The 27,226-nt window shown below is 45.6% G+C and overlaps 2 protein-coding genes across 2 annotated transcripts; both read right to left on the bottom strand.

The window, feature by feature from the left end:
* Positions 1-334: 334 nt before the first annotated feature.
* On the bottom strand, positions 335-7,403 carry HEBP2 (heme binding protein 2). Its single transcript, XM_028509609.2, has 4 exons — positions 6,952-7,403; positions 6,156-6,291; positions 4,937-5,117; positions 335-1,231 (listed from the first exon to the last, which is right to left on the bottom strand). The coding sequence occupies exons 1-4, from the start codon at positions 7,042-7,044 to the stop codon at positions 1,033-1,035; spliced, it is 609 nt and encodes a 202-aa protein (XP_028365410.1). The 5' UTR covers positions 7,045-7,403; the 3' UTR covers positions 335-1,032.
* Positions 7,404-22,095: 14,692 nt separating this feature from the next.
* SMIM28 (small integral membrane protein 28) lies at positions 22,096-26,463 on the bottom strand. The gene is made up of 2 exons (XM_028510945.2): positions 26,311-26,463; positions 22,096-23,002 (listed from the first exon to the last, which is right to left on the bottom strand). The coding sequence occupies exons 1-2, from the start codon at positions 26,419-26,421 to the stop codon at positions 22,619-22,621; spliced, it is 495 nt and encodes a 164-aa protein (XP_028366746.1). The 5' UTR covers positions 26,422-26,463; the 3' UTR covers positions 22,096-22,618.
* Between the last annotated feature and the right edge of the window lie 763 nt (positions 26,464-27,226).

Below are 27,226 nucleotides of genomic sequence, written 5' to 3'. Positions count from 1 at the left end.
CTATTACATGATGTTGGGGTTGAAGGGATCGCAAGCACCCTGTGGCCCCATCTTCTCTCATCCACTGGATTGTCAGATCTCCTATCTGAGAGATCAGGTGGTCCCCCTTCAACCACACCACGCTGGGAACTGGAAGAAGGGTCACTCATGGGCAGCTCTAAGCGTTGGACAGTGACCGAGCCCCAGCCTGCATTCTCCCCAACTCCTACAACTGCCACCCTCTCGGAACCCACAGCCAAGCCGATGCCCATCCCCGAGGCTGGCCTTTAGTATCAGAAAGTGTCTGTCTTCTCTGGTTAGTTTCCAACAGAAATGAAAATTTCAACCTCCTTGATTTTGTGCCACCTACTTTTTTATTAGTTAGTCATTTTATACAACCTCCAGAAATACTACATGAAATTACTTAAAAATTCACTTGAATTTTTATATTTTATACATTTTCAGGAAGAGCACACCTTTACTGAATATCAAAATAGGATGGGAATTTCCTACTTATATGAATTCATCAAAAAATATTATAGATACTTTAAGGTACCATGAGAACTATTTTTGGGGGGCGGGGAAGAGGACTCAACAGGCTGTAACCGTGGCTGCTAAAGACACTTGGTTTCTGTGTGCAGCCCTGACCTCACCCCTCCAGGCCCGACAGCCTCGCAGTTCCGCACAGGAAACCGCTAACGTTTTACTGATAACATCCGGAGGGGATAACACCCAACTGAAGCAAACCCAGGTAGAAAAAGGCAACATGATTGTGATACAGGGAAGAAGGGGCAGTAACCTGACATTTCCCTGGAGCCTCATAGAACCAAAGACCACCAGGGGTATGACCAATGTCCATGTGTACAAAAGATTGTCCCCTCTCATCTGTGTATCTCAATACAGCTTCAAGCATTTAAAAGGCACATTGGAAATAAGCTCCATTCGTACTAGCACTCTCAGGGAGAAGATCCTAGGCCTACATTTTACTTAGAGGTGTGCTGCTGTCTGTGTTCAACAGTTTAGCCCCTGGCGATGCTGCTTCGCTTCATTTTCTCATTCGTTTTCTTTGGATGGCTCATTTTTCTGAATCAACCACACTTCATTATTTCTATCAAGCAGATTGAAAGGGCTGTTGTAGCCTGCAGTGTAGTACACCTTTTCATCGAAAACTTTTCCTTCTTCCCTCAAAATGCTTGCTAACGTCAAAAGTTGTTCTTGATTCTTTTGGGCACTAGAGAATCCGCCGAAAGACCTACAAAGGAGAACGTAAATAACCGTGAATGATTTTACTACTGGCACCAAAGTCAGTCTGAAAGGCAAAGCTGCAGCTGATACAGTGAAGCTGGAGAAAGCTCAGTTTCGGAGCTCCACCTGCTCAGCCCCCGAGCCCGCTCGGCCCTGAGCTGAGCACCGCCTCCCTCTGGTACTCAGTCTCGGTGTGGCCTCAGCACACTGAGGGCCCAGCTGTTGGCAGGTAGATTTGGAATTTACATCATCTCGTCCTCTAACTCCGTGCTTCTCAGACTTTAATGTGCCTATGAACCCTGCTGACGTGCAGGTTCAGGAAGTCTGGGATGGGGCCTGAAAGTCTGTATTTTAACAAGCTCCCAGTAATGCCGATGCTGCTGGTCAGAGGACCACACTGAAACCCACTTAGAAGCCTCCCTTCCAGAGTTCCAATGTTCTATTGAACATTTCCCCTTTCTTCCTCTCTTTGGGCAAAGGATAGGCACTGATTTATGATGAAAATAATATAGTTTTGACCCTATGAACTTACAGTCTAAAGCAAGAGTCAAACATCTTGGCAGCTCTCTCTAGAACCCGAGACGAGGTTTAACAGAGACAGGATGGAAGTGCTTAGGAACGCTGAGGGTATGATTAAATCAAAACCAGGGGTGTGGCCTGAGCTAGGTGTGGATGGAGGGTGTTTTTGCTGGGCAGAGAAAGGGTGAGGAGAAGAAAAAGAACAGAAGTCCAAAAATGCAAAGCATCTTCACAGCGAGGCACAAAGGGAATGCAGGGAGGGAGTCCACGTCAGAAGGACGAACATTGCACAGCATCATCCTCAGACCTTCGGGGGCTATTCTCTAAGTGTCTCAAATGGATGCTGAGCAGAAATGGAACTTGGTCAGATCTTGGTGAGATACAGGGGAGCTTTGGAGATGGGAAAGGAAAGACAGTCAACAGTTTCATATTAGCCACGATGGTGTGCTCCATGGGTTGGGCATCATCCTGCAAATTCAAAGGCCACTCCTTCAGTTCCTGTTCCGGGGGCATGCCTGGGGCATGGGCCAGGCACCCCATCAGGAATGTGTGACAGGCAGCCAATTGATGTTTTCTCCCTCCCTGCCCTTCTCTCTAAAAAGACATAAATAAAACCTATTGTTTAAAAAGATTTAAATTAAAAGTGGGGAAAAAGAATAAAAATTTAAGCACAAATTTTACAATATCCTGACCTTAAATCATAACAAGGCTCAGACTCAGCTGACTGGCTGGTGTGTGAACGTGCTGGATTTGATTTCGAAGGCTAAGAGTAGGAAACACCGAAAACCAAGAACATTCCTGGTGTGCCTTCTCTAGCATGAGCTTTATTATCAAGAAAGGGCCAGTCCACCCTTCAGATAAAGATGGAAGCTCTCAAGGGTCCAGGCCACGCCACGTCTATTCTACTCGACAGTCTGTCGAGCACCTGGAATCATTCCTGGCACGTAGACTTGCTCAAATCCTTGTCGAGTGAGTGTAAGACTAGTTCTGTAATTTTCAGCATGTTGACTGATAACAATTGTGAACTACATGTTAAGCAATACTTTGTCTCTTGAATTTATTATCTATTTCCTTAATAATAGCCAAATCTGGGTGCGTTCTGCCAAAAGGGAATTTGTTTGCAGATCCTACTTCTTCCTTGAAATCACATCCTGAAGCCCCTCATTAGAGATCACCTTCTGTTCTGTGAACACATGCTGTTCTGCAGGGATCCACCCGTGCTTCTTCAGTCACAAACACCCTGAGCCTCCCCACACACACCTGCTGTGCTTGGAGCTGAAGGGCACGGACAGAGCAATGTGCTGCTGTGTTCCTGGGGAAGTTACTGGCTGTCAATGGGTCATTATACTTTCGAATAGCAGAAGGACAGAGTGTGAGCTGACTGGAGACACCGAGGAAGTCATCACAGACGAGGTGTCATTCTAAGCCCTAGGGGACGAAAGCAGGCTCTCTAGAAAGAGAAGAAAGAGGAAGCTAGAACTAGCACTGGGTGAAATGGTGTGTTCAGGTTCTAAGTATTTTATGTACATTAACTCATTCGGTCACGGCAACCCCATGACACAGGCAGCTACTGTGATTACACACATGGTCCAGATGTAGAGATTTCGGCAAGGGGAGTCTAGCGGCTCGCCTGCTGTCAGAGGCAGAGATGTGGAAGGATGTGTCCTGCTCCGAGAGCTCCGTAAAGGAGGGGACGGTCAGTGGCACACCGCCAGTGGGGCAGACAGGGTCGGGCCGTGTCACAGCAGGCGTGTGTACAGTGTGAATGAGCCACCTGAACTTCACCCAGAAGCAAGAAGAAGCTGACAAGCTGGGGCTTTGTTGCTGTGGTACAGAAGGCACAGTTCCAGCACAGAGGAAGGGAGGAAGAGACGGGTGGGCAGAGGGGAGTTGGGAGGCTACTGAAGCGGAACAGTCAGGGTCAGAGATCAATAGACATGGGTATCATGGCCCCCCCTTGGGGTAGACAAAGATGACTTCAGTGTGGTCCCCATAAGAGGAAGAAACACTGAGGCTGGAGGGAAGGGAGCAGACTTACGATCATTCAAGCACATGAGCTGGATCTGGAGACCAGCTGTCAGAGAACAATGACATGGCCTTAGAGGTCCTTGCCAGGAAGGCCAATAGGCTGATGAGGCCCTTTACTGAGACAGGGGCCACGTAACATCACCAACCATGGAAATTGGGAACGGGTGAATGGCATGTTTTTGGAGCTGTTGTGTTTGATCTCCACCCCTGCCCCATGTGGAAATGCCCAGCGAGTAGGGATATCGGGGCTGGAGACACTAAATCTGAGAGTCATTAGAAACAGGTATTTGAAGCACTGTGAACAGATCACCCGGAGCAAGTCTGCTGGGACGTGAGGGCGGATAACAGGCATCAGCAGGGACTGTTGGGCTGAGGAGCTGGGGAGGAGGAGAGGAATGACGAGGGGGTTACAGGATGGACAGGTGTCAGGGAACAGACTGGTCCACACGAGAAGGCCGCAGGGGCCCCTGGGAAGGGGCTGTTGTTATGTAACAAACTGAGTGCACTGTGGACAGCCACAAGAGCAGTTCCACGGAGATGGTGTTGCTGTGCCAGGCCGTGGCGGATTGCGGAGTGTGTGGGAGGTGAGGAAGCAGAGACGGATTCCTTAACAGGTGGGTGGGGATGGGAGGGAGCGAAAGGGAGTAATAAAGGGAGTCGGGTGTGAGACTATTATTATCATGTACTGTGTGTGTTTTCAATTTCAACAGAGCATTTAATATAAGGAATCAGGGAAACAGGCATTAGAAGTCGGAGAAAGTAAAAAGAAACCAGCAATACCCTCAGGAACCAGCAGCCATCCCTTGGGCAGGGGAACAAAAGGGACGAGTTTGGGGCTCTCAGCACCTAGAAGTGGGAAGTTAAGGTATTCTTATTGAGGCTTAGCTAGATGGCGGGTAAGGGCAGTGCTTTTGGAGGCAATAATTTGCATTGTGCCTGATTTGTAGAAGGCATGCGACAGACTTCATTAAATGAATAATCGATTGTATTGCAACAGACCCTTGGTAACATACAGAGCTAAGCTGGTAAGAAAACGCTGCAAATGTGCGTTAGACCTGTTTGTATGGAACGGGAAAAAGCCTACTGAAATTGCATAGGAGCGACACAGTGAGCGCAGGCCAGTGACACGAGCAGTCGGCCGGGCTATCAGTTCTCCACCACTCACCGTACAAACACGGTCATCTCGGCTCTGTCTTCAATGAAGACATCCGACTCTGAGGGCCTGGGCGGATCTGGTTGCTGCTCGGAGGGGACGTACAGGGAAATGGTAACGGTAGACGCGCTGAAAGGGCCTGACCCCGGCTCCACGTAGCTCACCACGGGGGCTGTCATCTTTATTTTCATCTCTGGGCCACAAAGATATTTTTTAAGCACAAAGGGGACCGCGAAAGCAAATGCAGGGGTGTTGGTCACTGCTTTTAACTCAGCCTATTGTTTCGGGATCTGTGTTTCATGATTCACTTTATGCTATTGGCATAAACACAGGGAGGGCAAAAGTAGTTCACCATTGTGAGTAGGCAAAACAGTTTATTCTTGTATGATCATTTTTTAAAAGATTTTATTCATTTATTTTTAGTCAGAGGGGAAAGGAGGGAGAAGAGAGGGAGAGAAACATCAATGTGTGGTTGCCTCTAGCATACCCCCACTGGGGACCTGGCCTGCAACCCAGGCATGTGCCCTGACTGGGAAGTGAACCAGTGACCCTTCGGTTCGCAGGCCTGTGCTCAATCCACTGCGCCACACCAGCCAGGGCTCATTTACTAATTATTGTATTATTTTCCATACGAACAACTGTAAACCTATGTTTGCCCCACCCTGTATTTACCTTTTAGATGATTTTCATCTTTAAAAAATAAGGCCAAAATGACTCAGTTATCCACTGCCCATATTAAACACTTACTTCTTTTGGTTACTAAATTCTAAAGGTTTAGTGATAGCAGGGAAGATCAGAAATCACATGGCCCCGTCCTTTATTTTTACGATTCGGAAACTGAAGTCCCACTGGCAAAGCAGCCTTCTAAATATAAATACTATCAGGGCCAGAACCGGAACTTGGGTCTTGAGACTCTGGATCCCGTGTTCTCTGTGCCCATCTGCCTCCTGGCCTCTCTCAGCCTACTGGTCACCAAATATAATCCGGAAGCGTTGCCATAAGGAGGTCCGAACACTAGTTACAGAGGCCCCCGGTCCAGCAGAAACACGGTCGGGGAGCGGAGGCTGAGAAACCCTCCCCAACACCCCGTCTTCTAGACGCTGTGGGGGATCCTGAGCAAGACCTAAGTCATTGTTGATCCGGGTACTTTTCTGTTCTAAAGTCTAAAACTCAAGAATAAGCCAGGGGGCCCGACCATGATCTCTATAATTCCAAAGTAAATTGCCTTCACCTTTCTCGTTTTTGCCTTCGATGTAGCTGTTCAGCCTGGCGAACCCGGTCTGGATGGCGGAGTCCCAGTCGATGGACTCCACGCAGGTGCTGACCCACTTGGCCGGCCCGTAGTGTCGGATCTCGTAGCTTCCGGGCTGCAGGGGGACAGAAAACTTGGGGGAGCGCTGCTAGCAAGGCAGGACGCGAGATGCAACCGTTGGGGTGCCTTGATTTCGGGCCCCCATGAGACGTCCCGCCGGGGGGCTGCGCCCCACTTGGGTCCGGCCCCAGGTTCTGGCTCCGGCCCCAGGTTCTGGCTCTTAGTGCCGGGCGGGGTCCGGAGCCGCCCCAACCCGCCACCCGGCGCCCCCGCGGCTCTTGGCCCTCCTCAGCCCTGACCCCAAGTGTGGGGCTGCAGGGCGGCTGGGGAGGGGGCATCAGGGGGGCGTTGATGGTGAGGCGGGGCGGGGGGGGGGGGCGGAGGAATCAGCCAATTCTTGTTAAGGAAAAGTTGCTGTTACGTCCCCTCCGCCCTGAGGGTTCCACCGCGTGTTCTAGGACAAGATCGGTTCCACCACCCTAACCCACCCCCCACCCTCGGCAAAGAAAAACTGAGATGTGGCCGGCACCTGGGGTTGTGGCTAACCGACAGAATTTTCCCGTTTTTGTAGGAGTGGAGCTAGGGGCTCAGGCCATTTTAAAACTGTAATTTTCACTTAAACCTGCGGGACCCTCCGGCCTCACTACAAAGCCTCCCCAAGAAGGCCTCCCCCGACCCCAGCCCACACCTTTCTCGCCCCCCGGGAGGCTCCTACCTGGGCATCTGCATCCTCCGGGGCCTTCCAGTCCGGCGTCTCCACCTCCTGGGCCGCCGCAGTCTCGGGCTCTGGCTCTAGCACCTCGGCCATGGGCACGCCGGCGATCCAGGGAAGACCCTGGCGATCGGCCTCCGGAAGGTCGCCCCCGGGCCACTCGTGGCCTCCCTGCCTGCGTGTGTGCGAGCCCTTCGGCCCGCTGAGGTCCCCAAGTCCCCGCCCCGGTTTTGCCCAGTGGGGGCCGGCTGCCCCTAGTCCCTCTCACCCGCAGTGCGGGAGTACTCCGGGCATTGCCCCGCCCTGGGCGGGAGGAGGGGCTGTGACCCAGAGGGACCCTGAGTCCAACCCCTGGCAACTGCAGCCCGGGCCGCGCCCCCTGCCGGGTCCCCTCTGCAGAGGTGAGGGCGGGGGACTGGACTGCAGGGCCCGCTCGGGTTCGGATTTCTTTGGCGGTCCCTCCCACTTCCACCCCTGTGCCCTTGTTTTTAACGCAGAGGTGTCTGCTGCGGGAGCCGGGGCGGGAGGGGGAGCAGGACAGAGCAGCTGGCTGGCGGAGTTTCTGGTGCAACCGGTTCTTCGGTAACCCGTCCTGCGGCCCCACCCGCACTTGGAGCCCGCTCTGCTGACGGGTGCACTCTTGGGAGGGGTGAGCTTGGGCTTGCACCGGGAGGGTGCACCCAGTGGAAGGCAGGAGGGGGCCTCTTCTCCCAGCAAGAGGGTGGGCACGCACTGGCGACCCTGAACTTGGCGGTCCTTGCTGGCACCCCTGTGGGCCCAGGGCTCCAAGCGGGATTGGATCCAGGAGTCCAGCCGGGTGTGAGTAGCTTTCCACCTAGGAGGCGGCCTAGGCGCCCCGCCGCCCCCCCCCCCCCCCCCCCCCCCGCAGAAGGTGGATGGACCACAGTCACCCTTGAAGAGCATCTTAAACTGTCCTCTGTCTTGACCCCCCTCCCCCAATGACCCCCAGACCTCTGAGTCCTCCCACCAGGTCTAACAGGCTGGGGGGAGGGGCGTAGTAGAAGGGGAAGGGAGAGGGTTGAGCGGAGGGAGAGAAGGAGCCGGCCCCCTGGTGCTTTTTAAGTTTCTTGGCTGGATTTATTCTGTATTTTTTCTAAAAGATTTATTGAGATATAATTCACGTGCCATATAGTTCACCCACTTGATGTGCACCTCTCACTGGGGTCTCATATATTCGCCTCTGTGCAACAGTCACAACAATCAATTCTTAGAATGTTGTCATGGCCACCCGCTCCCACACCCTTTAGCCCTCAGTCCCTAACTCCCCACCCCCAGCCCCAGGCAACTGTCTGCCCTCTGTCTCTGGACATTTCCTGTAAGTGAAATTACACAGTGTCTTAATCCATCAGCGCTGCTGTAACAAAGTACCACAAACTAGTAGCTACCAGCAGAACAACCACAATGGCTTTCTCACAGTTCGAAGGCTGGAAGTCTGAGAGCAGGGTGGCGGCCAAGTCAGCTGAGACCCTCTTCCTGGTGGCAGGCTGCTGGTGGCAGCCTCACATGGTGGGAAGAACAAGGGAGCTTCGTCTGGTCTCCTTCATAGGGCACACATCCCCTTCACGAGGAAGACTTCGCCCGTGACCTGCTCACCCCCCAAAGGCCCCACCTCTTCACATCATTGAAGTGGGCACTAGGTTTGCAACATGTGAGTGTTGGGGGCAGCACAGACATGCAGACTGTAGCACACAGCATGTGGTCCTTTATTACCGGCTTCTTTCACTAAGCAAAGTACTTCAAGCTTCATTCATGTTGCAGCATATGTTAGTATTTTATTCCTTTTTATGGCTAAACGATATTCTATTGGATAAATGTTTTATTTATCCATTCATCGGTGAATGGACATATGAGTTGTTCCAAAGTTTTGGCTGCATTGCATAATGCTGCTGTAAACATTCATGTACAGTTTCTGTATGGACTTGTGTGTTCATTTCTCTTGGGTAAATACCCAGGAGCAGAATTGCTGGGTCAGATGGTAACTCAATCTTCAACTTCATGAGGAACTGCCAAACTGTTCATGTGGCTGTACCATTTTACATCTTCACGAGCAGCATATGAGCATTGTGCCTAGTACTTTTTTTTTTTGAGCTATAATTCACGTAACACAAAAGTCACCGTTTTAAAGAGTACAGTTCAGTGGTTTGCAGGACAGTCCCTGCGTGTTGCACACTCCCAATCCCTAACACCCCTCAGACCCTGGGAATCACTAATCTACTCTCTGTTTCTGTGGATTTGCCTATTCTGGACATTTCATATGAATGAAATCATATCATATGTGATCTTTTGTGGCTGTTTTTTTCACTGAGTATAATGCAAGAGTCACCCGTGTTGTGGCGTACGTCAGTACATGTGTCATTCCTTTTCGCAGACAAATAATATTCCACTGGATGGCCTATGACTTTTCAAGCAATTGGTGTTCTCTCTTTCCCTGCCCCTTCCCTGCCCACACCAGGGTGTGGTGGCCTGCAGACACTTGGCGCTTTCTAGGGTTTCTATCGAATCAATTATTGTGCAGAGCTGACTTCGAATTATTTAGTGAAGGATAAACAGTGAATTTTGATTCAAAAAATCGCCTGCTATTTTAACTTAAATAACAGATGTGATTCATTACTTAGTTGCCTGCAAAACTAAAAATATAATTTTACTTTACAGAGTGTTTTTTAAGAGGAAAAGGAAATAATTCACATTTTTGTTGAAGAAATCTATTTTTTTTTTCATTTGCAGAGTACAGTTTACAGTTATCAGTGCCTTTGGGGGCATTTTACTTATAGAAAAACAGGCTAAATTTGATGGCATTCATTTTAAAAGGTGCGGAATACAGAACGAATGAAGATAATAACAGGTGACTAAGATAAACTGTCTGCATTGTAAGGTGATAATCAGTCATATGAAAGAACAAAAAGAAGGAAAGGAAGGGATTCATTTCAAAATAATAGAAGTTGCATTAGAACAAATGTAATGAAATTTAGAAGGCTCAAATTTTATCCCCATATGTTAAGACAATCTAGCTAGTTTTCTTGTTGACTGTGGTAAAATTGTTCTTTCTATTAGCGCCTATTTAATCCGCATTTACATGACGCTATGAAGAGATATTTTATTCAAGCTCTGCAGCGCAGGGGATGGTGCGTCGAGGCACTTGAATAACCAGCGGGGGGAGAGCCCGAGAGTCCTGCAGCAGGAACTGGGCCCGTTCTCACTACCTGCAGCAGCCATGCCCCGTTAAGTCACCGCGAACATTCGATTAGTGAGCACTGAACCCTGGCTTCTGGGAGAATTACAGAGTTAGATTCCTGCGGGCCTCAGCATTTTGGTCTACCAGTCGATGCATAAGCTTGTGTTATGTGTGTTATTGGACAAAGATACCTCATTTTATATACATCGTTGCATCATTAACAGTGAACTCACAACCCACCACACCATAACTCATGCCTTAATAAAGCTTACCTAACACACCTCACTTCTCCAAAAGGCACATCACGGCCTTCCTGTGCTTAACCACACTAGACAGCACTTTGGCACTGTGCCTGGGGCCATCTTAAATGGCAAAGTCACCAACAAAAAGCACAATGCCAAAACCATGGCACTAAGGAGACTTCTAAAAGGACAACTTTTTTTACTCCATGAGCGCAGAAGCTATTGGGTTAGCCAAAAAGTTCATTTGTTTTTTTTTCTGTAAAATGGCTCTAGTTGTCTTCAACTTCATTTGTAACAATTTGTTAGATTGTATTGTGACAGCTGTCATATCAGTGTGCTTTTAAACAAACATCAAAATTTGTGAATTTTTGTGCAGCCATTTTAATATTGAAGATGGGAGGAAATATGCAACATTTTGGCATATTGTGCTTTATTACTTTGAAAAAGGTAAAATTGCAGGTGAAACACGAAAGATCTGTGCAGCATATAGAGAAGGTGCTGTGACTGATCAAATGTGTCAAAAATGGTTTGGGAAGTTTTGTGCTGGAGATTTCTTGCTGGACGAAGCTCCACATTCGGGTAGGCCAGTTGAAATTGATAGTAATCAAATTGAGACATTAATTGAGAACGTATACCATGTGGGAAGATAGCCAACATAGTCAAAATATCCAAATCAACAAAGTGATTAATGAAAATGAAAATTGTGTCTTATTTCACAGAAAAAAATAACCCATATGGATTTTTTGACCAACCCGATAGAAGGCAGAACTTTGTCTTGTTTAACCTCAGCTGGGAATATGTGCTCCCAGTGGCTCGAATTTTTCAATGCTCTTTGCATGCCCTTGTCCACCAGTGATCGAGAAAGTGCGGTGAGGGTTGCTTCTGGAATGATAAATACATACGAGCAAGCTGGCGAATTTGCAAATGCAAAATCTAGGAATAGTGAGGATTGGCCTCGGGGGTGGGAAAGGGCAGCAATCACGCTGGGTTCTTGCAGTCAACTGAAGGAGACACTCAAGTTTAACATACTTGGGGTATGTTAAGTACTTGGGGTACTTGGGGATACTTGGGGTCTTTAATCAAGGCTGTGTCTATTAATTTTAGAGAGAGAAGAGAGAGAGCAAGAGCGAGAGTGAGAGGGAGAGAGAGAGAGAGAGAAACATCACTCAAGGATCGAACCACAACCTAGTTTGTGCCCTGACCAGGAATGGAAGCTGCAACTGTTTTGGTACAGGAGATGATGCTCCAACTAAGGAAGCCACTGGGCCAAGCCTGAAGTGCTGACTCTTAAAAACCCAACAACCATGCTGAGGGGAAGCCCAGGCAGCTTCGTGGAGAGCCCTGTGTGGGTTCCTAGCTGAGGTCCTGGCTGGCAGCCGCATCGACCACCACCCACGTGAGTGACCGAGGGTTCAGACGGCTCCAGCCCTCCACAGGTGTGTCCCCTTTGGACATCCTCAATCCTTCCGGGCAGAGGTCTCAGGGCTCCTGGAGCAGACACGAGCTAACCCCGCAGAAACCACAGGATCTGTAACTGGAAGGAATAGTAACTGGAAGAGTATCTTCTATGTATAGTGCTGTAGTAGGAGCTGGTGGATAAAATTTGGTCCCGGTCTTCACACACTTTTCTATCAAATCATTGTTTACTCTGGGCTCCTTCTTGTGTCCACCATGTAATTAACTATTTGGTCTTATTGTCACCGCTATCTCAAATATGGCAACTGTACTGTTGGTAACTACTTGGAATTCTAACAGGAAATATAATCTTTCCCTGGCCTGGCTTCTCCTTTAGTGTTTTTTTTTTTAAGTGAGAATTATAATACTCATTCATTATTGAGACACAGAACGGCCCACGAAGCCCCCTCTGTATTAAGCTGCGTTTTGCTCAGTGCCTGGCACGTAATTGCCTGATGAATGTTGGATGAGGGCCGGTCAGAATCCATCAGACACACAGATGCGACAGTGTCTTTAGGAGCACTGTGGACCACGTGGGCCACAGAAAATGAAGAGACATTTATTGAACGTGGGGTTGAGGGCAAGAAAGGTACAGTCTAATGCTGGGAATGTCTTTAAAAATTAAAAAAGTCCATTCTAATTCATACAGGACTTGATATAACTTCTGAGACTACAGAGAGTGTTTATGGAAGAGGAGAGGCTAGTCATATGATTTTAAAAGGTTCATGCTTTTGAAGTAAAAGGAGACAGACAACCCCATGCCCCACAACTAGACAGCTCAAATTCTCAAAAAGTTCTAAGAAGAAATGATATCCCTGATGCAGCTAAGCGGAAATGTTTCTAATAGTTCACTTGATTAAGGACCATTTTTTAAAAAATGCTGTCCCCTTAAGCCCTTATGTATGGGGCTTTTGCTGTTGCCATACATCATTGCATTATTTCTCGATTAGGACAGATTAAAGAATTGGTAGGAAATGGACTTGACTACCTAATGACTTTTTTAGAACAGAGGTGTTACAGTGTTTCAGTGTCCGCCTTCTAAGAAGAGGATCCGCGTGGCCCTGAGCTGTGAGCCAGTCAGTTCTCAGCCTACTCAAGGGTCCCACGCTGTGGTTTTCTAAGGCCGTTCTACAGCTGAGTTTGTGTGAGTCTTATGTCCATAGTAAGTTCCAGGAATGGGAGAGGTCAGTGGAGGATTAAGAACTGATTCCAAGATGGAGCAAGTTCAGCAGTAATGCCTGTGACATCTCATCTTCTAGGTCAGTGCTTCTCAAGCTATCAGTAACAAAGGATGCTATAAAAAAATGTAGCTTATCATAAACCAACTTATTTCTCTACTGCACAAGACTGTCAGCAGCTCAGTACGCGTTTCTTAACTCACAGTCAACAACAGATTAATTGCTCTGTATCATGCTCAGTGAAGTGAGTCTGCTGATGATGCACGTGATTTTGTAAACTGTTAAATGTCTATGCAGTCTCTGCATACTCGCTGTCAGCTTCTCTCACTGCCTTATCTGGGACTGGTGACCAATAGCCTGCACCATTTCAGGGACCCTGCTCTGAAGAGCATCGACAGAACGGACCCACCCAGCCACCCCCGCCAGTGGGAGCTCGAGTCACGGCCTCCCACTCATTCTGCCTTGTGGTGCCTCTGGGGTCGACTCTGGATAGCTGGCTTGCGTTTAGACTTGGGAAGGTTATTTGCATATTATTTTTATTCTATATTCATAAATCCATACAAATATAGGTTTTACATGAATATAAATTCATATTTAAGTGATATCAATTTGTGTTAGGTTTTTATTATTTGTTGAATGTTTAGGAACGTGGAGAATTTTTCCAGGTTCATATTTACTGGACACATTGGATATCCCATAATGAGTTGACAGTAGTTTCCCCAGGCATGAGAACCCGATGGGTGAGGTACAGAGAGGTTGCTTTATGAGAAGCCATCCACGTGGCCTTCACAGCTGGAGTTCTGGTAAACCTTCACAGGACAGTCCTAGCACTCTGTCTGTGGCCAGGACATAACCCATGCTGCTTGTGAGAGTGTCTGGGCATTAGTTTCCGGGCCTACCATAGTTTCTTTCCCGCCACAGACACGATGAATTCTGGAGCCTCTGCCCTTCACCGTGCAAAGGCACCCCTACTCCAGATCAGGAGAAGGTGCCTCCTTCGAGGCATAAACCCATGTTTGAGTCTGGCTTTGCAACCCAGCTCTGTACTTTCTGGTTTTGTGATCACAGACATGTGATTCAGCCCCACTGAATCTGTTTCTTCATTTGTACAAATGGGTGGTGTTCACCTCAAATGATTTTGAGGATTCCGAGAAGTAACACCAAGTTGTCTTTCAGCCCACTGCCTTACGTGTCCTATCCTGATACACGGAAGCTATTATTACCGTCTTTTGTGAAAATAAAAACAACTCTGGGCCATTTCATTAAGAACTGAAATCTGTTCTGCGAACACACCTGGTCCCCTGCCATTGAACTCATGAGTTATATTCTTGCACTTTTCACTACAGGGGAAAGCTTATTAAGGTCACTTGATAACTTACTGTGATGATGGCATCAGCAAAATGACAGGAAGGGAGGGAGGGAGAGCGTGGCTAGGACCAGTGTAGGGAAAGAGAGAGAGAAATCAGTTCTTACTTCCCCTGGAAAAAATTCAGATTTTTCCTCTTGTTTTTTTGCCAAAAGCCGGCTTGCCCTGGACTGGATGGCCTCTCTCCCAGGCTGCATTGTGACAGTGGTGGGCTCAAGGCGTTTTGCCTTGGTGGGTCCCTTTCCCTTTCAAAAACAACAAAAATTATATTTAATGATGGTGTTTGTGTAAAGATAATTATAATGTTAATTGTTTAAAGTCTGTTAATGTTTAAAATTCTGATTTTAAAAGAAACTAAGACATTTTCACGAGCCCCTAATGTATGCTAGCTCTAGGCACAGCGCCTGGTGTAGCTGACGGGCAGGTGGGCTCTGGCCCCGCCCCCAGCAATTTAGGTGTTTCGGTTTTGCTACAAGAGAGTGGGACACATGATGCGTTATATGGGACGATAAATACAGAAAAGGCCTAACACTTACTGTGCCCTGAGGACAGACATGCATTTTAACATTGGATCCTTCCAACAACCCTCTGAGGTGGGTCTTATTAGTGTGATAAAGCAGTGAGTAATGAATAATTCAGGACCGAGGAGATCCAGTGCTGAACGTCATTCAGATGGAGAAGATGGATGCTCACATTTGTCCTTCAGAACACCCAGCCACGTGTGTTGTCTGAACTGGAGAGGAGGGGGGAGGCTCTGACTCCGTGCTGCCGAGTCCTGCACTGGGCTGAGGAGCAGCTCTGGGCTCCAGAGGTTGTCGGTGCTTATAGTGCCTGATTCTAATCAAGAGAGTGAAAAATAAGTACCACGAGTGGGGTATCTGGAGTAGTCTGAGAACACACTCAGTTCTTGATACAAACTTCTTGCTTTTTAAAGTCTCTGATTGTGTGCGTATGTTTATACGTGAAATGCTTTTGCTGCATCCCACAACATTCGAGAACTTGTTTTTCCTTTGAATTTAGTTCAAAGTATTTTAAAACTTCTCTTGAAATTTGAGATTTCTTCTCTGAGCCATGAGTTATTCAGAAATGTGCTGTTCAAGCTCCAAGCATTTGGGGATTTTCTAGCTGTTTTTGTTACTGATTTTTGTTTTAATCCCACTGTGCTCTTAGAGCACACATCGTGTGATTTCTGTCCTTTTAAATATATCCCAGCGTGTTTTATGGACAAGAGTGTGCTCTCTCTCGGTGAATGTTTCATACACTGAGTTTGAGAAGAGTGTATTTTCTGCTGCCGTTGGATGAAGCAATCCACAGAAGTCCATTTTATCCAGCTGATGGATGGCATTCTTGAACCCGGCTATGTTCTTACTGGTTTTCCGCCTGCCAGGTCTGTCTGTTTCTGAAAGAGGGGTGTCGAGGTCTCCAATGAGAATGGTGTGTTCGCTTATTTTCCTCGGGGCTCTCTCAGTTTTTGCCTCACGTATTTTGGCACCCTGTGGTTAGATGTGTAAACGTTAAGGGTCGTTATTTCTTCCTGGGGAACTGAGCTCTTTCTCGTTCTGTGAGCTCCTCTTTTTCCTTGATAAAGACTTTCCTTGCTCTCAAGTCTGTTGTGTCTGAAATTAATGTAGCTACTAGTTTTTGGATTGGTGTTAGCATAATATATTTTTCTCCATGCTTTTATTTTAATTTATATGTATCTTTGTATTTATAGTGGTTTCTTGTAGACAAAATGTAAGTAGGTCTTGTTTCTTAATCCACCCTGACAAAATCTGTCTTATAATTAGTATACTTAGGCCATTGAAGTTTAAAGTGATTAATGATATAGTTGGGTTAGTATCTGTCATATTGGTTACTGTTTTCTATTCATGGCCTTTGTTCTTTGTGTTTATTTCTGTCTTCCACTTTTTTCCTACCTTTTGTGGCTTTAAGTGAGCATTTTGCTTATTGTTTTAAGATTTTATTTATTTACTTTTAGAGAGATGGGAAGGAAGGGAGAAAAACATCAATGCGCGATAGAAACATTGATCAGTTGCCTCTCACACATACCCTGACCAGGGACCGAACCTGTAGCCCAGGCATGTGCCCTGCCCAGGAGTTCAGCCGGTGACCTTTTGGTGTGGGGGACGACGTTTGACCAGCGGGGCCACACTGGTCAGGGCTAAGTGAGCATTTAATAGGATTACATTTTCTTTCATTTCTTACATATCAATTATACTTCTTTTTTAAAAAACTTTTTCAGTGGTTGCCCTAAAGTTATAATGTACATTTATAACTAATCGAAGTCCATTTTTCAAGTGACATTTCTGCTGCTTCATGGGAAAGTATTTTATAATAATGAATTATTTCTAATTCTCTCTCCTGACCCTGTATTGTTGCTCTCACCCTGTCCACTTGTGCATAAGCTTTTTATCTGAGAGGTCAATTAAGAATAAGGAAAATATAAATGTTTGTTTTACCTTCACTTATTCTTTCCTTTTTCTTTATCAGAGTTTCTGACCTATATCATTTTCTTTCTCTTTGAACAGCTTGACATTTCTTACAGGATAGGTAGGTCTATTGGCAACAAATTTCCTCATTTTTGTTTGTCTGAGAAAGTCTATTTTTCCTTCACTTTTGAAGAATAATTTTTCCAGGTACAGCATTTAGGCTGGTGGTTTTTCCCTCTCGACACTTCAGATATTTCACGCCACTTGCTTGCAGGGCTCTGAGGAGAAGTCAGGTGTAATTCTTTTCTTTGCTCTTCAGTGGGTAAGATTTGCCCTCCTCCTTCCCCCACCCCACCCATCTATCCCCACCCACCGCCGGGCCGCACGGCTTCTTTCAACATTTTCTCTTTATATTTGATTTTCTGCAGTTTGAATATATGCCCAGGTGTAGGGTTTTGTTTTGTTTTGTATTATTCCTGCTTGATGTTCTCTGAGCTTTCTGGATGTGTGGTTTGATATAATTTGGCAAAATTTGCTGTCATTATTGCTTCAAATATTTCTTTTTAAATTTTTAATTATATTTTATTGATTATGCTATTACAATTGTCCTGATTTACCCCTTTTACCCCCCTCCACCCAGCACCCCCTCTCCCATGACTCCCATGGGTCATGTGTTAAGTATGAGTTCTTTGGCTGCTCCATTTCCTACACTGTACTGTACATCCCCATGGCTATTCTGTAACTGCCTATTTGTACTTCTTAATCCCCTCACCTCCTCACCCATTCCCTCACACTCCCCTCCCATCTGGCAACCGTCAGAATGCTCTCCATATCCATGATTCTGTTTCTGTTCTTCTTGTTTGCTTAGTTTGTTTTTTTAGGTTCAATTGTTGTTAGATATGTATTTTTGCCATTTTATTGTTCATAGTTTTGATCTTCTTTTTCTTTTAAAGATATTATTTATTTATCTTTAGAGAGGGGAAGGGAGGGAGAAAGAGAGGGAGAGAAACATCAGTGCGTGGTTGCCTTTCATGTGGCCCCTACTGGGGGCCTGGCCTGCAACCCAGGCGCATGCCCTGACTGGGAATCGAACTGGTGACCGTTTGGTTTGCAAGCTGGCACTCAGCCCACTGAACCACACCAGCTAGGGCTGATCTTCTTCTTTTTCTTAGATAAGTCCCTTTAATATTTCATATAATAAGGGTTTGGTGATGCTGAGCTCCTTTAGTTTTTTCTTGTCTGGGAAGCTCTTTATCTTCCCTTTAATTCCAAATGATAACCTTGCTGGGTCGAGCAATCTTGGCTGTAGGTCCCTGCTTTTCATGACTTTGACTATTTCTTGTCTCTCAGTTCTTGGATATTCTGTTTTTTGTTGTTTTTTTTTAATTACTTTTCTGTTTTGGAAGTTCCTATTAACATATACCTAAGCTCAGAGATTCTTTCTCAACTGTGTCCAGCTTTTTAATAAGCCCATCAAAGGCCTTCTTCATTTCTGTTACAGTGTTTTTGACCTCAAGCATTTTTTCTTTGGTTCTTTCTTAGAATTCCATCTTTCTGCTAGCATCGCATATTGTTCTAGTAAGTTGTTTACGTTCCCATTAGAGCCCTTTGCCTATTAATCACAGTTCTTTTACATTTCTGGTCTGACACTTCCAACAGCATCCTGGCCCCATCTGAGTCTGATTCAGAGGCTTGCTCTGTCTCTTTAAACTGTGTTTTTGGCCTTTTAACATGCCTTGGAATTTTGTCGTGAAAGGCTGACTTAATGTACCTTTAGTAATGGGGTGGTTAGGGGTGTGTTGGGAGAGTGCTCGTAGTCCTTTGATTAGGTGTCTGCTAGGCCTGTGCCCTTGGGATGTGAACCTCACAAGTGCTTCTCTTTGTTTTTCTCTTTGCTCCCATCCCCTTAAGTGGAACCAGATGGCTAGCGGGCCTGGAGTTGGGTCTTTCCTGCCTGGTGTGTGGCTAGAGCCAGCTGGGGCTGGGTGGTTCGCTCCCCCCAGATCGCGTGGGCTCTGATCCAACCCAGGCCAGCTGGGCGCTGCTCAAGCAGCTTCTTCTGAGGGCAGGCCTTGTTGAGAAGAACAGAGTGCTCTGGTGGGCTTCAAAACGGTTGCTCTCCCCACTCCTCTTGCTAGAAGCGCCAGGGGGGTTTCTCAGGCCTTCACTGTGAGAACCTGGGAGGGGTCCTGGAGGCAGAACTCACGGAGTGTGGGGCCTTCTGGGACATTTCATCTGAGGTTTGTCCTCTCTGAGCCTCCAGTGGTCCGTCAATTACGGTTCAAGTTCCCCTGCCTGGCCCTGGGCCCTGAGCAGGTTTCTGCCTGCGGATTCCTGCTCCGGTGAGTGCTGATCCTCCGCATCCGCCTGTCTGTCTCTCCGGTGTGGGGGCAGTGGTTAGTGACTTCAGTCCTCTGCTGGAGCCAAGGCGAGTTGTTGAGTTTTGCCTTGTTCAGCTTTTCCCTGTTGTTAGGCTGGAGTGGTGACTTCCAAGCGTCTTACACGCCGAGCCGGGAACGGGAGTCCTTTTCCTTCCTATAAAATGATGCCTGAGTGACATTTTCTCGTCCAGGGTAGAGTTCAGTGAAAACACGCGCATTCTAGTCCCTGTGTCCGTTATACTCCCTCCCATTTGGAATCTTTTCTGGCTACAATTATTTCTCCCAAAATACTTCTTAGCTGTTAACAATCTAGTTCTTTCATTTGTGGATTTTCTGCAGTTCTGCTCAGCCCCTTTTGGGTCGCTAACAACCGGGACTCCCCGCGTCTGCCGGTTGTCAGCATTCAGACGGGCACGTGTCGTTCCCACGGTTGTCCCCACTGTGGTGCCGGCTGGTCCTCCTGGGAGAACGCAGCCGAGTGAGGATGCACGTTGGCTGATGGCGTCAGGAACGAGTTTATGGTTGGGTTATAAAACAGCGGCTCAAAGCTGGATTTATAAATCTGGCTTTCTCTAAGCCTGTTACAGTACGTCTGCCTACACTGGAGCTCACCTGCATTTGGGGGCCCACTCCCATGACCTAGCATGACGACCTTCAGCCTTGCCTTCCTATTGGAATCACTGGATGTATTTCTATTTACTTGGTTCAAGTAGGTCCTGGCGTCAGTATTTCTAAAAGTTTCTTGAGTTTTTCTGACCTACATCTAGGGTCAAAATCTACTGGTCTATACCAGGGGGCGGCAAACTGTTTCCTTAAAGAACCAGGGAGTAAATGTCTTGGGCTCTGAAAGTCATACAGTGTCTGCTGTGATAACGCACCTGGGCGGGAACAGCCACAGGCATGTGGACACAGCTCTGCTCCAGTAACTCTATTTATAGCTGCCAAAGTTTTAATTCATTTAACTTTCATGTGTCATGAAATATTCTTCTTTGAGGTTTTTCAATTATTTAACAATGTGGAACCGTTCTTGTCTCCCAGGATGTACAATAACAGGTTGCACGTGGGACCTGGCCTGTGGGCTGCGGGTGGCAGCCCTGGTAATGGTTTATCTGCTCCACTGCTTCAGTTCAGTTCCATAGGAGAAAACGTTTCCTTCCCTAGGTCACGGATGACATCATAAGTGGGCCCTAGCCTTGACTACTTGTTTTAAATAAGTCTCATCAGCACATTTTAAAACATGGCAGTGCTTTTCCTTAATAGCCTTGGAAATTGGAGGAGTTGACATGCTTTTTTTCTATAAGTAACATGCTTGGCCTAAATGCCTTAAAGCAGTAGGAAAGGTATTCTCTCGTTAATATACAGATAGTTGCAGGGTTAATTCAGCTTCCCTACAGGGCCATCCACCCCGGGGTTTTCCATCTTTCTTCTTTACTATGTTCAATATTAGTCCTGGCTGTTGCCTACTCATGGTCGCAAGATGGCTGCAGCAGCCCGGGTGTCACTTGCAGACACATAACATCCAGCAAAGAGCCAAAGTGTGTCCTTTCATGTACGTATTTTTAATATTAGGCAACCTCTTTTAGAACAAGCCTCTCCTCCCATATAGGTCCCCCCTTAGTCCCCCAAACCAAATCAGTCCCGGGTGAAGGCGAGATCACCATGATTAACCGTCACAATGTATCAGTATAATCCCTGGTGTTGGGGGTCTGGTCTGCCTGACATAGGCAGCGTCAGGATCCCAGAGCCGAATCAGGGTTCTGTGAACAAGGGGCAGGAAGAAATGGCGGTTGGGAGAGAATCAACAGAGTTCCACACACAACCAGAGTTTTGGGATTAAAAAAACAAACAAACCTGAAGAAAGCCGTCTGCTGAGCCTCTCATTTTTATTTATTCATTCACTCCTTTGAAAGACCACTAGGGAATTGTTCAGTGAAATTTTCCTGACAGAACTCAATAATTTTCAGTCGAATAAGTTATATATTGCTTCAGTCTTCAGATCTACTATTATTTCTATCAGATTACATATAAAAAAGAAGTGTATCCTATTTTAGATTATTTTATTTTCCTAAAACTGTACCCCATTGTATATCTAGCATAAAAATGTTCACATAAAATAATGATTTAAAAAGCCACCATTTTTTTTTGTTCATTTTAAACCATCAAAAGGTTGTCTCATTTTGCATTTTGTACTTTGGCAGAAGGAAAACTATTTTCCCAGGAAGTTATGTCATGGAATAAGAGGTTAAGGACCATGCACGTCACCCTGCTGCTGCCTTCCCGGCCTCATGGGTATTTGCTTGGTCTCCCATGTGGCAGGTGACCCACCTCCACCCCCCAGGTGAAAATCAGAAAGGGAGATTTGTATCCAGTCCAGACTCAGTGTGTTCATCTCACTGAGAGGCCTGACCCTCAGTTGGGAGCATGGACGGGAAGTCCACATTCGCAGTTTTCTTGAAGGACGTCAGACACCACGGAAGGTGCCGCAGCCCAGGACAGAGAGGCCAGGCTTCTGGTCCCAGCGCTGCCTCCTCCGAGGTATTGAACTTCGGACAAGTCACGTAGCCTCTGAACTCTAGTTTTGACACCTGTGAAACAACAGTTTGAACTCTGTGATTTATAAGGTTAGAGCTAATTGATGTTTCTCAGGAGATCCTAAATTTGGACTTTTCCTTTCCAAAGTTAAGCTGATTCCTGCTGTCCCTGCTGCGTGGTGAAGGGGCTCAGTCACAGTGGCCCCTCAGATGAGGCGTCAGAGCGGCAGCTTCCGACCGCAGCCGTGCTGCCCCCCAGCCCTGGGGTTCCAGCACCAGGCGTGCCCACGGCACTAAGCCAGATCCTCTCCCATGCTAGGAAGCAAGAGCCACACGAAAAAGATAATTTTGGAGAACTTTATTTTTTTTTAATTAAAATGTATGCAAATGTCTGTAATTTTCCTACTAACAGGGAAACCTATTTTGCCATTATTTACAACATAGTTGACCATGGCAGCTCCTTCTAGAACTCTCTAGCCATCTTGAAGCCTCATGCAGAAGAAAGACCATGAGTTCCTGAAACACCTGTGTAGGAAGGAAAGTTTTATTTGGTGGCACAAGCAACTACCTTTGGCTTATCGGCGTTTTTCTGTCGTCTTTCTCTTCCAAGCTAGTTCTTCTGCTCTCCAGTAATTCTAACCTTCTGTTGTCAGCTCACATAGAACTTCCCTTTCTTCCGCATCAGGGGTGTCGTACATTTCAGAAGAGCCCAGTCATCTTTAGAACCACCTGGGGACATCTTAAGGAACGTGATGGGTTCCCTGGACCAACCTTGTCCAGCCTTTCCCCATTCGTCCAGCAGTCTGCTCTCGGGCCAGGTGCCCTTCCCTGTTGGCCTCTCCCTTGGGCTCCAGTAAGGGTGGAGAGCTGGGTTTAAATGGCTTCCAAGAGCGGTTTATACTGGCACATCCAGTCCAGGTGAGCCCTCTGCATACTGAAGGCCCGCCTCCCGGGCCTCTCCGCCAGGGGGATTCCTGGTGGCCTCCTCGTAGGAGGGTGGTAAACACTCGGAGTGGGGGGCTGCCTCCCTGGGCAGAGGAGAGTAGGGGAAGTCCTGCTCACCTCCCCAGGGTAAGCCGGGCAGGAAGTCGGTCTCCTCGCCCCCAGGTGGGTGCTCTGAGAGGTCGATGCTGAACACCTGGCCCTGGGGCCGCCGGGCCTTGCAGAGGCGGTACAGGAAGAGCAGCAGAAAGGCCAGGAAGAGCACGATGGTGGCTGGAAGGAGGATGCACAGGAAGGGCTCCACATCGTCTTTGGCGGAATTTAGCTGCTGGGTGCCCTGGAGTCAGGGAATGGCATTGAGTTAGATGGCAAAAGACGTCCCCTGCATTTCTCTCATCTTTTATTCCTCCTGTCACTCAAACAAATGCCTTATTTATTTATGCCAGTAAGCTTGAGCCTACGTGAAATGGAGTGAATTGACAAGATAAAGTATGAATTTAGAATGTCCAGAATACACATCGATGACATCCTGCAATACTGTCACTAAAGCATAGATAGTAGAGTGAATTTTCAATGGTAGGTCCACCATGCATCTTTTGATAACTTGTACTATTTATGTATTTTATTTAGAAGTAAACCCATAATGTTTTATTGCCACAAAAAATAATCATATGGCACTTAATTTCTTTAATTGTGGAACAAAATCTGACATTATGTGGTCATATCACATGTAAAGAACATTTTGAATCTGATTTGATAGCTGATTCTTATGATGATTGAGATTTTAAGATTTCTTCCATTTGTTTTTGCATTATTTGTACAATAAATATGAAAAAGTTTGAACTCTTTAAAGGAGAACAATTGCACATAAATTCTTAAGCTGCCAAGAAGATGTTGACTTTGCAGTATTAGCTCAGAAGATAGTGATGAGTTCTGATGGGGCAAATACTATAATAAACGTGAAATGACGCTTCAACAGCAAGACAGAAAAGTAATACAAAAAATAAATGCTGTTCCAAATTGCAATGATGTTGCTTTAAATAAAGTTGCTATAAACACTAGAAACACTAAAATATTAAAAATGTTATTATATAAAGCATACAGCAACAAATGTAGATGTTCGTATCCACCACTAAGAGGAAAAGAAAAACATTAAAGCCTTATTATTGTGTTTAAAACAAACAAAATCTTATTTAAATAAAACTGGGAGCTGTGGTTCTCCTGTTTTTGGAAAGCACAGTAGTTTTTCTGGTGACGACCTGTGTAAGAACTGGCTTAGCCAGTGTTGACAGTATAATCATTTTTACTCCTTAAAGAATTTTCCATTAAGGGGGGTGGGGGTGTGGGGAGGGAGTGGACTGAATGTGGGAGGTGGGGGTGAGTAGGGCAGGGCGAGAGTAAAGGGGGGAAAATGGGGACAACTGTAACTGAATAACACTAAAAAAATTTTAAAAATAAGAATTTTCAATTATGTGTGTTATTTTGACTGAAATTTAACTGGCATATTTAATATTTGTACTGCCAGATATTTTGTCTTCAGTAAGATGTGAGTGAAGATATTTTAGATTAAAGTGCATACAAATTAAATGCTTGGTTGAGAAGCAGGGTGTCATCTTTGGGTCTGAGGACTCTGGCTGCAAAGTCCAGTGTACCTGCTAATACCCCGTGACCACGCACCATTCCCTCATGCCCTCTGAGCCTGAGTTTTCTTCTCTATGAAATGAAAATAACATATTTTTTTAAAGCATTGGCATGAGAATTTAATGAATCAATATGTATAAAGCGGTGGGTGAATAATAGGTATTTATATATTTGTGTCTTGGTGTCTCAAATAGTCAAATAATCTAGAAAATTAATTACTGAAAACAACCAGAAGTCATCTAGAAATTTATTGATAAGTCTATAGAAATAGTGAAGGAAAAATTGGACATTCCTAAGTTTATATTTTAATAGCTATATCTTTTCAGAGAAAATATTTTAGCAACATTAATATTTTTATGTGAAAAAATATTTTTATCTGTGTGGTTACTGAACTATGGATTCCTTCTTTTGTCTTACACATAATCCAGTTTATTATCCGAACTATTCATTTAAAATCTTTTGTGACTTAATAAGGGACTTTGACTCCAAAAGCTATAAGAGTAGATGGACTCATAAATAATTTACTTCTTAATAACATTATTAAGAAATCAAGGTGGACTCAAAAAGCCACTTAACTGTGTTTATTTTCTCCCTCTAGATGAATCATTAAAAACTTTAAAGCTATTATCTCTTAGTACTTAAAGCAGTCACTCTTCAATATTGATAACATGGGCCATTTCAAATGACTTTATTCTCCACCAGTTACAGGAATGACAATGGCTCCTGACCAGTCACCAGCTTCAGCATCGAAATATTCTATTACACCCTGCAGGTTCACTATGCATGAAATGTAAAGATTCTTAATGTTTCACTTAAAAGGCTTGATGTAATAAACCCTATTGTTCACGATTATGCCACTTTTGGCATTTTGATACTAGTTGCAAAAACCTGTGGAAGGAGAAGCACCACAGAGCCCTCCTGTAATCCGTACTCCGATCGGCCGAATTAAATTTGTCCAAATACTGAGCGTCACTGCTTAGCTAATATAGCACATCTGGGCAGTATCTTGAGATAAAGAATTCTTGTTTTTTTAGAGCTGTAAGACAAATTTATGGTACCCTTAATTTACATATTTACTGATTCATGATACATGGGTTCAAATTGTCCTACTTTTCTAAAATGCAGAATGGATGTCTTTCCTTTTTCAGTCAAATGTCCTAATTTGTTCAGTTCTTTCAAAGTGGTTTCTTAACATTTAATATACCTCTGATATGTATATTGATACAAATGCTTTGTTGTTCAGGGAATGGTTTAAAGAAATATCTAGTTAAAGGTGTAACCGCTGAAAAATCTATCATTATGTATATATGTATAATGTTTTTCAGTACAAGGTGGTTTTGCAGAACCTGATAATCTGATGAGTTGATTTGTCCAGAACACAAGAAAACAGGTTCATTTCTCTTTTTCTTATGGGATAGCTGTTATCACGCATTTCCCTCCTGAGGATAAAGTGAATTGAGTTCTACCAATATTTTTCCTCAAAGCTGTCTCAGATCAAGGCTTCTTTGGTGATTTCCTAGACAGAGCGAAGCAGCTGCTGCATTTCTTAGTAGAGACAGAACCTCCTTAACCCACTGCTACCCTTTCAGAAGTGAGATGCTTGACTTCCACCGCCTCTTAGAAACAGAGAGCGTTACACAGCCGGAGAGCCACGGGGGTTTATGTTGTGTGTGTAGACGTGGCTTACTGAGCAAAGAGCGAAGTTGTAAAACCACAGAATAACATTTTGTTGACTCTTAACTTCAGGTGTCCTTGGACATATTTGGTATACCAGGTATTCTGAGAATATATTTGAGGCAAGTTTTACTTGGATTTAACATTGTCAAAAGAATACAACTTTCAAAGTTCTTCCTTAGACCACACCGATCAGTGAAATCACAATTTTTGTGTTCCTCATGATGCCAAATGTTGCCACTAAGTTTTACGATCCTAAACATACAGGCATTGTTGGTTTAAAAGCTGACCTACTCTGGGGAAGAAAAGGCAGAAGTCATAGGTACAGACCTGCAGCTGGGTCTCCTGAGGAGGCAGGCTTGGTTCGCTAGTTAACCACTCGTATGTGCCCCTGCCGGCGTGTCCGAACTTCCTCCAGCTGCTGCCCCACAGTCCTTGCATGCTTTCCTCCAAGCGGTGCGCTGCGCCGCACCCTTCCACCCCGCTGCCCAGATTTCAACAGCGCTGCTTGCTCTTGGCCTGGATCCAGCTTGGGTGTGCGGGGCTGCTGGCTGCTGGTAAATGCGTTTTCTAATGAGTGACTACAGGGAACAAGAGACCAACCAGAGGGACCTCTCAGGACTGACTGTATTTAAATTCGGTGCCTCTGGCTCTGCGTCGGTGGCCTTTATCGCGGTAAGGATTGGCATCAAATGTCAATAGATTTCAGACGGCGGAGTTCTGTGCATTAGCATTACCCCAGTGCAACGGATGGTGGCAGCGAATAGGAACTGTTTATATTTAGATGTAAACAAGACCCTCTCCCTTCCCTGCCCACATCCCTCTCCAGGGATGTGGCGAGCAAGAAAAACTATCCAGGCTGAATTTCCTTTAATTATTTCTGGATTCTCTGGTACACAGAGAAGGGGTATTTGGTAGAGAAGCAAGGCTCATTAATAACATTTCAGTGAATTATTTAGATGAAAGATGCTAATGATAAAGTTGTACAGAAGCCAGACAGACAATAGCTCAGACTATTTGGCTGGAATGTTTGCTGGTTTCAAATAAAAAAAAAATCAAGTTACGGATACCTAAATAGTCTTCCTTCTGATTATCTTTTGAACTTTATAAAATTATCTGTATCAACCTTAAAATAAGAAACTTTCAATTTGAAGCTTCACTAAGGTAACTTTGGGATGTTTAACTGTATTTGAGACAATTTGAGAAAACATTTAAGGCACGGTGGTTGAATTCTCTTTCCTTAAGG

Source organism: Phyllostomus discolor, chromosome 4 (genome assembly GCF_004126475.2).
Source record: "Phyllostomus discolor isolate MPI-MPIP mPhyDis1 chromosome 4, mPhyDis1.pri.v3, whole genome shotgun sequence".
NCBI classification, from domain to species: domain Eukaryota; kingdom Metazoa; phylum Chordata; class Mammalia; order Chiroptera; family Phyllostomidae; genus Phyllostomus; species Phyllostomus discolor.
This window is presented reverse-complemented; position numbering and strand designations above follow the sequence as displayed.

Bases quoted from the DNA above. Each gene is read 5' to 3' on its own strand.
- SMIM28 (XM_028510945.2), bottom strand. From the start codon at position 26,421: ATGCAAGGACTGTGGGGCAGCAGCTGGAGGAAGTTCGGACACGCCGGC. The intron at 23,003-26,310 runs GTCTGTACCTAT...CCCTGACTCCAG, and splicing joins CTCAGGAGACCCAGCTGCAG to GGCACCCAGCAGCTAAATTC.
- HEBP2 (XM_028509609.2), bottom strand. From the start codon at position 7,044: ATGGCCGAGGTGCTAGAGCCAGAGCCCGAGACTGCGGCGGCCCAGGAG. The intron at 6,292-6,951 runs GTAGGAGCCTCC...GTCCCCCTGCAG, and splicing joins CGGAGGATGCAGATGCCCAG to CCCGGAAGCTACGAGATCCG. The intron at 1,232-4,936 runs GTGAGTGGTGGA...TCTCCTTTGTAG, and splicing joins GAGATGACCGTGTTTGTACG to GTCTTTCGGCGGATTCTCTA.